General features: G+C 33.8%; 1 protein-coding gene across 1 annotated transcript in view; it reads right to left on the reverse strand.

Annotated features, from left to right (window-relative positions):
• Window positions 1–307: 307 nt before the first annotated feature.
• Window positions 308–14,804, reverse strand: part of LOC105620698 (trafficking kinesin-binding protein milt) — a 44,303-nt gene continuing 29,806 nt past the window's right edge. The window contains exons 5-10 of the mRNA XM_012202188.1: window positions 3,965–4,041; window positions 3,077–3,452; window positions 2,659–2,894; window positions 2,275–2,468; window positions 1,857–2,090; window positions 308–1,781 (exon numbers count right to left, since the gene is read on the reverse strand). Of these exons, the coding sequence (XP_012057578.1) occupies window positions 308–1,781; window positions 1,857–2,090; window positions 2,275–2,468; window positions 2,659–2,894; window positions 3,077–3,452; window positions 3,965–4,041 (2,591 nt within the window). The remainder of the gene's footprint in view (window positions 1,782–1,856; window positions 2,091–2,274; window positions 2,469–2,658; window positions 2,895–3,076; window positions 3,453–3,964; window positions 4,042–14,804) is intronic.

The raw sequence follows: 14,804 nt of genomic DNA on the forward strand, positions 1-14,804 counted from the left end.
AATATTTATTATATAGAATATTTAGCAACCTCTGATTTATCTTATTAACGTTAATATTTTCATGATTATTTACAGCGATTCATCACATTAGATTCAAAAATTGTTGTACGAATTACATTAGCGAATACATCCAAGTCTAGACAATCAATAATATTGGCGACAAAAGCATATCGTGTACTCAAGTAATGCCGTACCGAAGTGAATCGAAATTTCCAGGTAATAAAAAAATGAGCTCTTTTTCTGCGAACATGTTAAAAAATAATTCGCTGGAATTGAATGATTTGTCCCCTATCCCATTACAAAATATTCACAATAAGCCACCTTTACGACCAAAAAGAAGCGAGCTTATTGCTCCCAATGCCGACTGTTTGGATTCTTTAGTTACAGGCGTCGGAATTGGTGGCTTAACTCTACCCAGATCGGGCCTCGTTGCTCTAGTACCCAATCGTCGTTGTCGATCCGGTGACTGACCCGTTGCTCTCGAGTTAAATGCATTGGAACCAGACATGCTTGGTTCAGGCTTCTTGCTATCATCTCGTTTACCGAGCAATAATGGCGATTTGCTCGGCGGAAATTCGTCACTAGTGGAGGATGTTGAAGACAAAGGAGATATTAACTTCTCTTGGCTGATACTGGAGGACATCGAAGTTTTGAGGAAAGTCAATTGTGCCATTGGACTTCCAGTCGAACGACGCGTGTATAAAGCACCTTGTAAAGCTAACGGTGAAATTGACGAGCTGGCTGTAGTAGCTATGATCGTATCAATACCAATTCTCTCCAATTTCTCCACCAGACGTATACCCGTGAGAGCTTTTTTGTCGGAGCGTGAAATTGTCGACTTTGGTCTCTTCTTCTTAACTTGCACTGGCGCTGGCGGCTCATAACTAAAAGTACGCCTCAGTAATTCCGCTCCGGTGCTGAGCAGTCCCAATGTCAACGAGGCAGCGCTCTCCGGTACTGGTGATGATGACCTTGTCGGTGACAGACTCGCATCTGGACTGTTGCACGGTGTAGCAGTCGGTGAGAAATTCCGATCGTCAGTAGGCGTGCCTATACACGAGGGCGTGACAGCTTTGATTCCTCTTTCGTTCAACATTTTAGCCAATCCAAGCGTAGTGGAAAACGTTGATGTTGAATTGCGACGGCTGTGCGTACGAGGGGTGCTCATACCAGAGTTCATACCACTATTGGGTGCCGAAGCGACGCGACTACTAACGATGCTCGGTGTTACGCTGGTAGTATGATCATCCGGATGCATAACGGTACTATTAGTAAAGGTGTAAATGGAGCCAGTGTCTTGGAACGGTTTACCAGGATTAGTGTATTCCTCATCTTCCTCCAAATCGCTTAACGTAAACGTTATGAGACCGAGATCTTCGAGAGCACGACCACCTCTAGTCTTAACGCCTGGTCTGTCTTCCAGCAATCCACCTAATGTTGGCGTCGCCAGTCGTGACCAATGATGCAACGTCTGGGAACCCTCCATTGGTTTGACTATCTGTAACTTCTGCGGAATACGCCAAGCGTTGCCACTGTTGCCGCTGTAACCGCTTAGGTTGCCGCTACTGCCAGTCGACATAATGCTGTCCGGAGTGCGACAATCAAAAGGCAAGAAGATTGGTGGGGAATGTAATATGCCACCGTCGTAATCGTAACTGTAACCAGCACCTGTACTGAGACATGCACGCCTTGCTAATACTTCCGCAGGAGTTAGACGACGTATAGCGGCTTCTAGATCAGCAGCACCAGGAGCACCAGGTACACCCGTTCGTTGTGGTCCTCTGAAACACAGCAGAGTGTTACTGAAAATATAAGAAAATCAATTCGTATCTTTTCATAAAGAATTGGATACACACGGGTAATCTTCGGATTCGATGAGCAAGGATCCTTCGCTCTCACCGGTAGAATCCAAACTGGGAAATGTAGATGCTTGCGGTCGCACTTGCCCACAACTCATTCGCGGACCAACAGAACTGCTAGATAATGTCGATGTCGTCATAGAATTTAACCTAGGAAACTGGTTGGGATCCATTCCCGCATGTGCTCGAGATGCTGTACGAACAGTCTCAAATACTTTCTTGTAGGTTGGACTATAGAACAAGTGCAATACGAATTATTTGATTAATTGCTAAGTAATTATCACTAAGTAATTATTGCTAAGTAACTATAATTATAATTCGAACATCTGAGAATGTATGTTTGTGTGCATGTGTACGTTCAATTAGTTTTAATTTTAAATAATAACAAATCATTAAATGCATCTTTGTAACGTACATTCTATCACCTGCTCCAATTCCAGAGTCAATGCTTAATTCCGAGTAAAGGGACGATTCCAATTCAGAAGCGATAGAATCTGGTTGAGGTGCTGCACCCATCGACGGGAATAGCGATCCACCGCGCACAGTCGGCATTCCGCGTTTTCTCTGTTTTCGCAATTGTTCTTGTGTTTCGGCTAACAAGTTCACCACCTGACACACATAATATGCATGATACAGATTTATTATACGATACATTTATACAAAATAAAAGTTCAGATCTTAATGTATTTATTCTTTAATTATTAAATATAATTTTTCATTTATATATTTCTCGCATACAAAGCTTAACAGAATAATTAATTAATCTATTGTTTTCTTATATATATATATACAAACATACCTCCGCATATCGTTCTTTGAATTCGGCTAATTCAGCGGCAAGTGTATTTTGATTATCCCTAGTGATGACTAGAGTTGCTCCCACTTCGTCGTGCTCCGCCATCAGTTGAGCGAGCCTAAGCTCTGTCTCAGCTAATTTTGCAGTAAGACTAATTATTTGCTCATGCTGCAATCGATTCTCATCTTTTTGCCGCCCAAGCTCTTCCGCTATACCATCCACCTCCATATTAGCGTTTGCTGTTATTTGCCAGAAATAATTTAATAATATTTTAATCTTATTTTGTCTAATGTTCATACAATTATTAATTAATGTTATTTAATTTAGCCAAAATTATTAAAGCGTTATGTAATATGAAATATAAAAAATGCATTACAAGTAAATACATTTGAATATAGAAACAAAATATACGATGAGATACCTAATTGCGCTGCGATATCTTTTACAAGGCGTGCCTCCTGTTCTTCGGAATTGTCGGCATCACAAACTAATTTCGCGAACTCGCTGCGAAGCTGCTTATTTTCGTCTTCCAAACAGGAAACCTTTCTTTGTAACATCTCCAAATTAATGCCGCGTAGGCCGGTGGGAGTTCCAGCCTCTGAGCTAGATTCGTCCACATCGTTCGTCAATACCTGTATCAGCTCGGTCTTCTTCAATACTTCATGGTTCAATTGAGTAATTTTCTCATTCGCTTCCTTAAGTTCATTTTCTAATGCGTTTACTGTGGTTTCGAGCTTCTGATTGTGTGCCAGCAATTCTTTGCCGATGCGCGCTGTAAGCTCCAAGTCTTTTTCTTTCTGTCGAAAAAAAACGTAGCCATTTGTCATTTGTTATTATTATAATTAAAACTTTCTCTATAATTATTACTAATTTATTCTTAAAATAACTTTAATAATATTCCTTGCAACGCTTATACTTTTATCAATACACTTTTAAAGGGAGTTTCTAATAACTATCTTTATAAATATAATATATTTCTATAATATCTATAATATATTCTAATAACTATGTTATAAATTGATAAAATTTGATAATTCAGAAGAATATGAAAAGAATATAAAAACAAATTTCAAATAAAATTCTAATAATTTGACAAAAACTCTATTATAAATTCTTCACGAGTTCTAATTACGTAACTGTTTACAAATCTAAACGATCATTATTTATCGGTTCGTTACATTATATCGATTTGTTCCAGATGTCTCGTTAATATTTTTAGATACGGACATTTAGATTCGTAAAATTTTAACGACGATATGCACAGCGCGGACTTAGTTGCTACTAGTTCTTGCTTCCTAGTCAGACTTACCTCCTCTAGAAGCCTTGTAACTGCCTCTATATCATTATAGGTCTTTGTCATTTGGCTCACTCGGTTGCTACATAAGACTGTAACAGAGTGTGATGATTTGTTATTAAACTTGCTGGAATAAAAGAGCTTAAAAAAAAAAAAAAAAAAAAAAATTAAAGGCAGATATATATGTGCAGAGAGGCCGGACTATTGCATTTAAGCTCTGAAGACAATATAAGCAAGACTCTGATAGATTTCTTTTCAACTATTATACTTTTTATCTTCTTATACGAAAAATATTATTATACCTACTTAAATATGTTCTCATATATTACAATATAATTAAAGTTATTACACGCATATATTGAGATTTTTTTATTTGTGATCTGTGTTTTTATTGTAATATATATAATCAATTTTTATTTTTTAAATATTTTAAATATTTTTTAATATCCATTTTATTTTTTTATTTTTTGTTATTCCCATAAAATTTGAATTATTTTTATGTTATACATTTATATATTATAAATCGTCAATTTTATTCAATTTTTAATATTAATTCTATATTCTATCAAATATGAACCATATATAGAATCGAATGTGCAATACAATTCTCTATGACTTGTGCACACAATCGATATACAAGATAGTGTCATATTTCTTTTGTTGAACGATATTTCGCGCACAATCCATTTGCGTATCGATAGCATTGCGACAGTGATTGAATCCACCGATAAAATTTCAGCGAGTTCAGCATTCAAAGTAATAGATATGCGAAATTTCTCATTCGCGATGATAGAACTGCGCCGAATAAAGTAAATGTCAACTTTTCTTTACTCGTAATATCGAAAGGTAAACTCATCGAAATTATATTGATTCAAATTCAATTCTTTTACTTTGAAATAGAATGTGTTACCATAAATGGAAGCTTCGTTCCTCTCGAAAGTGAGTAACAAAATAATCTTCAGACTAGATCTTCATGTATTATTGTCTTATATTTTATTATCATATAATCGATTTTCTACTATTTATAATCCCCCACGCAACGATCTGAAACGTAAGTTATTTTATTTCGAGTAAGCAAAACACAAATCCTGATTAAATATTCATACATTTTTTGATGAACTCGTTTAATTTCACTTATTTAACAAAAAAAAAGGATAGATATTTTTACATATTTTCATGTATGTGACATTTTAATATTGCGTGTGATTTATAATTAACTTAATAATTCTACATGGAAAGAACGGTTTTGCTAAAGTAGTTAAAAATTTAGTTCCATTCAGATCAGAAAATAATTTTGTTGGCCCATCAAAATTATTATGTTAAATACTGATTGTTAGAATGTCAGAACTACTTGCATCATGTTTGAAAATGTCCTACATAATTATTAACAATCCCATAAAATTATTTTCAGATCTGTATTTATAGCTAAAAATTTTTAGTTACTTCAACAAAACTGTTCTGTTCATGTAAGCTTTATTAGCACAGATATTTTGAACTAATAATAATAAGAAAACATAAAAGTGTTTCCATTTGAACTTTTAATATGTCTACAGTCTAAACTAAGACACATATTTTTTTTATATATGCCTATATAATTGCTCTTTTATAGAGCAACACAGCTCTTTGAAGAAAATCGATTATTTTTTTGTAATCAATAATTCTTAAAATCATAAATTCCCTTCAACATGAATATTGTTCTGCAAAATATAATTTTACGTAATTTTATTTAAAGTTTCGACAATTTTTTATTCCAATAATATATTAACGTCAAAGAGATGTCTGCAATAATGCGATGTATCTCTGATTACCTGAGGTCCTCAAATTAAAGGATTCTGGCACGTATTTCATACATTCCGAACAATTACGATCTCGCAACGCGAATGCACTAAAAGTACGCGCGAGCATTTCTTCCAAAGAGCTCCCAACGTGGGAACTTCATTCAAAATTTGGCCGGGTCCACTTCATGAAAATCGTTAGTCTCCGTAAACAGTCTTGTTGTTTTTAATTTTTATCATAAATTACCGAAGGAATTCTAGTACAGATAATTTTAATGCACTTGATAGTCTCACGATGTTTCACTCGCGGCTTCTCTAGATCAACTGAGCTAAAAGGTCTTTCTCCGTAACATTACCCTACTCATCAAGAGTTTTCACGAGAAAGAAATGAAATCTCCAAGCGAGCAACAGATACTGGTGCGGCGATACCCAGCAGCTGATCACTCGTTCCGCGCACTAGACGGACTGTCGTGTAAAATTGTAGGCGAGAAGGGCAAGGAGACACGATCGCGTGTCTCGGATCGGAAGATGATGCGACTCTAATGAGACTGATGAGAAAACATGGCACGTGAACGAGAGGAATGCGAAAGCGTGGAGACGGAATGCTTGCATTACACGAAAGAGTCTTGCATCCTTTCTATCGATCGGCTATGGCGCATCTCGCTATTCGGACCGGCCGGCCATTGAAAGGCGCAGACGCATTCACGACCAAGGTCGCTTTCCTCTCTAAAAACTCAAAGTCACAATTATAGGAACGGGGAACAAATTAAGTCGGGATAAATTCGTACGCCGCAAACAAATTTAGAATGAGAAAGTGAAGACACTCGAAAGCACTTAGAAATCGAAAGGGATCCAGGAAGAAGTAGATGTTTCACGTTTTGACGAGCGTGTTTTTGTGCTTTAGAAATCTGGAATTTTGATAGCAGATTCTGAAAGAATCGTTTATTATTTTATTTCTGCATGAAGATTAGTTGTAGAGGGAGATTTGCACGGATAACTCATTAAATTGTTGATATATTATAGGATTTTGGAAGCTCTATCCTATCAAGAAGATGCACTAGACTAATTGCGCATTAAATCCGTTATCATAAGTTCTGATATACACAGAAGGACAGATTTTATTGAAGTAAATTTAGTAAATCTAGAATTGAAAAATAATTTTGTTGATCCATCAAAATAATTATGTAGAAAATTAAAGTATAATGAATAATGTTGCAAAAAGTTTTGATATTTTAGCAATTAGCTTGAGTGTCTTGATTATTTTAATAGTCCAACAAAATTATTTTCAGATTGATCTAAATTTTTAGACACTTCGACAAAATCGTTTTTTTCCGTGTATAAGACACTTCGCTTATCTTAACGCCGAGACACTATCGTGTTTCCAGATAATTTTATTTTACAAAAATAAGATGAAGTATTTTTGCAGTATTTTTCATATTTTTTACCTTTTAAAGAAAGCCTTTCATATTTTGTTATAATATTAAATACTTACATGTGCATAAAAATGAAAAAAGACGACAGATTCAAACAAAATTATATATTCCGACAAAGTAGATGTTCACAGTGTCTTCATAAAGTAATTGGTTCATGAGCGAATTTGCAACTTTTTTTTGAAAAGATGTTTGTTTATATTATAAAAATATTGAAGAAGCGAGACTAAACGAACTAATGGGGCACTTTCAATTCAAACGAGAGGCGCTTCGATGCCCATCACTGCATTTCGAATAGACTTCTCGTCGTCATCTTCATGACGACGCGGCATCTTCGCGAGCGAATTACGTTAAGACACTTTCAAGGTCAATTGATCACAATGATCGATGAGCGAATTTGCAGAAAGTGCCGCGGATACTTCGACACGTGAGGCGAAAGATTTTCCTGCTGATCGAAGCGTGATGTTGAAAAAGGAATTAAAAATAAACCGGGAAGAAAAAAAATATATATACATATCACAGATATGTTTGTAAAAAAATAAAATGGAAATCTCTATTTGAAAGTTTTAAATTTCTTAAGAGCTTGAAAATTCCAATGTCAATTTATAATTTTAATATTTTTTTTAGGCGTTCTTTATATGTATTTTTTTATAGTGCACCTGTTTTATATAAGGAGGTGAGATCGAGATTTATGAAATCGTTTGCGACCTTGTAATATTTTTATCGCAGAATAAAATATAGTAGCGCGTTTTCGATAACTTACTTTATAGTAAAACAATATGATTAGAAACCACGGACTGTATAGTTAAAATATTATTCTAACTCAGAAGGCTACGGAATTTTATTCTTCATGACAAATACGATTGAACCATTATTTCTCTAGACTTAATTGAAAATGTAACGTAGAATTAATATAAATATATTTTTCCTGTTGCATGAATTTATTGGAATTTTGTTGCATTTCGTTGCACAACTATTGTATATTTATTGCAAATTAATTTATTTTAATCTCCACATCTAGCAAGTTCAATCATCCTATACTTCTTGGATAATTTCCTACATCATATTACGACCGACGAAGCAAAAGATTAATTAATCAAATAAAATATATTGATCACTTATCAAAGATAATATTATTAAAAATAAGACGCATTATTTTAATTAAAATCCGTTTATTTTAATCGTGTGAATTTAGGTGACAAATATTTCTTATCGAAGATACTAAATATCGGATTGTAGCCTGGAATTTATATTTTAGCTCGCGATATGCCAATTACTCCGGAGCTTTAAAACCAGTCTCGACTCTTTGTTTTTTATTCAGAAAAGGACAACGCAAACTCGTCGATCTCGGTATGATCGGAATGAAGATAAACCTTGCCGGAAAATCATGAAGAGGCACGCAAATAGCAACTTGCATTAATTCGTTCGCGCATCATGTAAAAAGAAAATTGGCTATTTCCGGAAAAAACGCTAATTACCCAATACTTCCATAGAAAAGATACAATATTAATAAAAAAATATGAATTTTTTCATTATGCGAGTACTGATAGTATCCTTTTTTTTAAATCTGTTATCAATATCTTTATAATAATACTGTGATCGTAAAATAAAAAGTGTATCTGCAAGCAAAGTGGTAGCACATGCAACGAAAATCAAGATATTTTCACATATAGTAGTAATAATAAAAAAGAAATTTGCAAAAACTTACAAAAATAAGCATATAAAAATAAAGTGTGCAATAAATATTCGCAAAAAAAATAAATAAGTAAATGACCTCATTACATATATAATAGCTTCATTATATATCTTATCTAATTTTATCGAGACAAGCATTAATTTATTGTCAATATACAATATTCCTTATCTAGCATATGTGCATGGTACCATCTACGTTTAAATCTAAGCCGTGTAATTTCAAGCCATCCCTGTTGACGTAAATATTTTCAAAAGCGAATGATCAGGTGAGTATTAAAGTCCAAAGCGAAGAATGAGACGACGTTTAAAATGTGAAAAAAAAATGCATGTCGAAGAGATAGAGGATGCCACTTAAAAAAGTTCGCACTGCGCCAGATACACGTAATTATTAACTCGTTAAATATTAAATATATACGAAACTGCGGATGCAAAAAGAAGGTTTACTTGCTGTCACTTTATTATCACGGATTACGAAAGTATACTCCATAATGTCGATTGATCGAGTGACCAGAATACAGAGAATCACAGTAACAAGAGAAAGTCTACAGTTATATAATTTTGTAATATGTCTGCTAATCAGCTATTAAATATCAAAAATCGATCGGTCTGAGAAAAGACCATTGTTAACTTTAAGACATATGAGTTAAAATGCAAACACAATATATAATACACGAATATAAGACGACACGAATATTTAACGAGTTTAATATGCTCGAGTTTCTGCAAAAAATATTTAATGGAAGCCTCTTCTTTAATTTATGTAAAAATGATAGAAACTGGTAGAAATAAAAAAAAATACACGCGATATATAAACTGAGAAAGATTTTTAAACAATTCAAAAAATCAATTAATTTCTACGATAACTATATTATACTATAAATTATTGATTTTTTTGTTTAATATCGAAATATCAGCTATAATATCGATGTAATGACGGACAATTTAACACTGTAATTCTGACGCAATGCGAACGTAAACGCGAATGACACATCAATCAGGATAACAAAATGGGGTTACTGACAGGAAGTGCATGTGCAGGATGCTTCCGATGGCGAAGGCGAACCGAGGAGGAACAACGGCAAGCCCTCGATGGTGCAGCCCTTGCATCCCCAGCAAGGTGCACTGACTTTCGTTGTCGGCACAGAGGAACTCGAGACGAGATAATTCGCTGCTTCGAACAAGGATAGACACTCATCGTCGTCGTCGCTGTCGATGTCGCGATGCTCGCCGGAAGTCGTCGGCGGCCTGATGTCATCGTCGTATTCGTATGGATCATCCTCCTGCGGATCGTCGTGGTCGCGGCCGGTTTCCTCCGGCTCCACGACGTCCGGCGTCAGCGTCCTCTCTTCTCGAGCCGCGGTTTCCTCCTCCAGGGTATACGCGGGGTCCGTGGACCAGTTCCGATACCAAGAGCTGTCGTAAATAGTCTTTCATGCCAACGCGCTTTCGCGATTGTATGATGATTCCCATGGGGAATAAAAGAGAAAAAAAATGATCTACCGCATGATAAGGAACCAATTGTCATCTAATGTGTCTGCACCCAAATTGCAAGTAGTAATTGTATGTATATATACAGGGTGTCCGATAATTGTTCTGACGGAGTTCGTGGACATGTGGAGCGAACTAAAGATGGAAAGTCCAAATAGTTAACAAGATATTAATTGCTAAAAATTGCCAGAAATTGGTCTTCAATAATTTTTTACTCAAATATTATCAACTTTACAGAAAAACTGCAAGAGATGATTGTTTATTTTCTTCTCATAGAACTCTATGAATTTTTTATCAACTTTTTAGTACTGCATTTTCTCATTTTTAATATAAGAAAATATGGTATTAAAAAATTCTGAAAAAATTCTTTAACTTTATGAAAAGAACTTTATGAAAAGAAAATAAACAATTTTTGTTTCTTGCTGTCTGTAAAGTTGATAGTATTTGACTAAAAAATTATTGAAAACCAATTTTCGGCAATTTTTAAGAAAAAATTTTAAAGAAATATCTTGTTAATTATTGCAAAAATTGCAAAATGATAAAGGACTTTCCGTCTCAGTTTAGTCCGCTCTACATATCCACAAACTCCGTCAGAATAATTATCGGACACCTTATATACAGAAATGTATACAGGACTCTCACAACTATCGCATTTTCTCTTAAGCACATATTCTTGAGGTAATTTTGAGACGAAAATTCTAATATGAAAATGTCGAGATTATAATAATTTTTTGAATTATAAACTAACTTTAAATGCTTATAAGTCAAAAATTATTTTATTTTTATAACTTCTATTTATTATTTTGGACATTCTAAGACACAAATCCTCATACGAAAATATCAAGGCTATAATAGTTTTCGAATTACACATTATTTTTAACCAATTATAATTAAAAAATTATTGTAGCTTTGATTTTTGTATTAGTTTTCGTCTCAAAATTACTTCAAGAATACGTTCTTAAGAAGAAAGTTGCAGTTGTGAGACACCCTGTATATATACACACGTAAATTAGTTAAGCTTATGATGAAATATTGGATCGTCCGGAAAGTTTGCAAAAGATTTTAAAAATTTAAATCTTCTGCGTTTCAATTTTCCTTCAAAACGAACTTTCCGGACGACCTAATAATTGTATTGTGAACAAAATAGAATCTAAAAAAATGTTTATGTATATAATAATTACAAAAAAAGGTAACTAAAAAGAGAGAGTTCGTTTTGTTTCCATTGACTAATAATCAAATAAAACGATTTCAAAATAATGAACATTCCGCGAAACGGAATTCGAATTAACGTCTCTATCACATATAGTCTTTGGTTGTTAAACGTGATCGATAAGCGTCTTTTGTTATCATTTCCTGTGTATGCTTTCTCTTTCGTATTGTTCTTGTATAATGATTTTAATCTCTGTTGATTTTTAACATTTCGCTAATAGATAATGTAGAGATCTTTTGTTAGTTAATTTCTAGTTTCATCCTTTTTTAAAGTTACATTATTATTGTGCTATAAAATGCTGATTTATTATAATTCATAGTTCGTGTAATTTTGTTTAGTTCGTGTAATAATTCACATCTTCATACTCCGTTTCCATTATAATTGATATAAAGAGTTTTAACAAAGAAATTATCGCAAATAAAACAAATAATAAAATATATAGTTACAAATAGACTTGCAATAATAATTGAATTACATGAGTTATATAAACTTGATATAACAATAATTTATTCATTTTTATTTCAACATTCTATTTTGCACTAACAATCCTCCATTTTATGTAATCCCTTTATTACGGAATCATTTAAAAAAAAATTCAATAAAGACATCTTACATGGAATAGAATACGAAAACGAGTTGTGATTGCACTATGTTTGTGGTTTGTAGCGTGCAGCACCTTGAAGGAAGGATGAGAAGTAATTATTGATTTTCTTCGTCCCGTGCTTGCATAAGTATCTGCAGCAGATAATCGAAATCTATGAAGCTTCGTACAATTTAAAAAAATATTCCACAAATCGTATTATATAATTAAATCGAAAGACATTTTCTTGTACCGAGTCCTTTAATGCTTTATATAACAAATAATAAATTAAGATAACCAAAGAATACTATACGTACGTGATTTTGTAAAAAATATTTAATGCGTAATTTTTAAGAAACTCATCAATTTTTATCATAGATATATTTGTTGTCTTAAGTCGTCTATAATTTTTGAATCGCGTGAGTACGTTCAAGAAAAAAGATGTTCGTACTTTTTAATGATTACTATGTAGGCAATCAGTGTCATTTCGAGTTTCCTGCTTTTTACGGCACGAATACAAACTACCTACTGCAAAATAATCGAATTACGAAACCTGTACTTTTGTTATCAATGCCACTTGTCGTTCTGTGTCCTATTTCTGGAGTTTGTAACCAACGCATTTTAATACGCGACTTTTGCATGCATTGTTTATCACATTCATTTATTTTTATAGTAAAAACATATTGGAGCTTTTTAAATGCAAATCAAGTTATTTCTATTTTTCAAATATTTTTTTATGTCATTCAGAGATTGAAAGGCATGATTGAATTTAGAAAAATGTTAAATGTTTTCATTTCATGGTGAGAAACAGTAAAAATATAATATTAATATTAAAATATAATAGTCATATTTTGTTAATTTTCATTTAATAATCCAACGAAACAGATTTTGTTAACAAATTTGTTGCGTTAAAATTAACAAATAATAAACTGGTAAATCGATAAATCATAAAAATAGTTAATTATAAAATAGTTAATTATATATTGTATACTTAAAGAAAAACATAATAATAGTGATAACTATTCTACTATACAAGTTTTATACTATATAAAATTAATATACGTAGTAACATACGATTAAATAAACTATTTCATATAAAATAGTTTATTCAACTATGTAAATCAGTACGTAAATCAATACGTAAAATTTGTATAGTTGTCAATTATATAGTTGCTACTATTATGTCATTTTCTCCGAGTATGACACATTAAACTTGCAGTTATTGCTGATCAACAGTTTAAATTGTTTCGGTGCGCGAAAGACGAAACGAGCATTTAACGTAATCAAGTCAAAAGACGTTAATTCGAGGCCGTTCTTATCAGCATTACGCAAATTCATGACGAGCAATGTTGTTATTTTTTAGACTTATATGAGAACTATCAGATTCACTGACGAAGGAATCTACTTGGAATGCAATACAACAATTTTTAATGCCTTTAATGTATATAATATCATAATAAACACAAAATAATATAATAAATAAAATCACAGAAGAATAATATAATACACTAGCGGATAAACAAATGCGCTAATTCCATTATACCCAAAAATATGAAACTGAACATTAAATGTAATTAAATATTAAAAATTGTATGAAAATTGTGCGCATAAATAATAAGAATATTTATATCTCAAGTACACATTTTTCATTAAAATGCGATTTTTTTTCTCTCATAACATATACAACCAAGTGTCAAGAAAACGATGAATTATTAAGAGCGTTCAGACAACTCGAGTACGTAATAATATATCCGCGATGCTAAAGTTAGAGAGAGAGAAAGAGAGAAAAACAGAGTGGTGATGAGAAAAAAAGAGAGACACAACGGAACGTCTAGCCTGGTTGCGACTTGCGATGACGCGCGACTAAACTTGCGCGTCGATCGTCGACGCGCAATTGCGATTCGTCGTCCGGTGATGTTAATTCATGCCCGATGGTGTGCGTGCAATTATTGTCATGTCGATATTTACCATTCAACGCGTTAATCCGCCGCAGAGGCGAGGCGAGCCGAGAGGAGGGCAAAGCCGGCTGCGGACGGGCGGACAGCCGCGAATGTACGTGACGTCACGTCACGTTTTGAGGATTTACCCTAGTGCTGGCACGCGTGGTTTTGTGATGATATGATGGCGCATCGAGCCCTGTTTTCCCGTTTCTGCACGGTCGCGCCGATCTCGAGCCGTAAGAATGATCCTCCACGATGAGACGTCGTCCTGTACGCGCACGAGATATCGCAGCTGACGAAACGTCACGCGATAGGATCGATGCGCCATTTTAAGAGCCGTCCAGACGGAACTTGGAACAGGAACATCGGTTACGGAATGACGGAATGGAACACCCGGATGCGCGCGCGCAACCCCGCCAACTATAAAGGAAATCACCTTTCAACTCTGATGCACCCTGACACGACCTTGACGCACTACATGGAACTTAATTAACAACTTCGGATCGCCTCCTATTTTAGTAGCTTCCGCTTCGTCACTCTTTGTTTGATAAACATGCATTTCGCATAAAAACATAATTCCCATGATAGCTTCAATTTTGTTTTCTTTTTCTGCTTTTTTAATGATTATTTTCGATTACCGTATTCTAATGATATCTTAAGAAAATACGCAAAAAGTTAATTGAACATAACATTAATAATTGTATTATATATATATATTCAATCTTATGCAACATGTA

This window comes from Atta cephalotes (genome assembly GCF_000143395.1).
Source record: "Atta cephalotes unplaced genomic scaffold scaffold00028, whole genome shotgun sequence".
Taxonomy (NCBI): domain Eukaryota; kingdom Metazoa; phylum Arthropoda; class Insecta; order Hymenoptera; family Formicidae; genus Atta; species Atta cephalotes.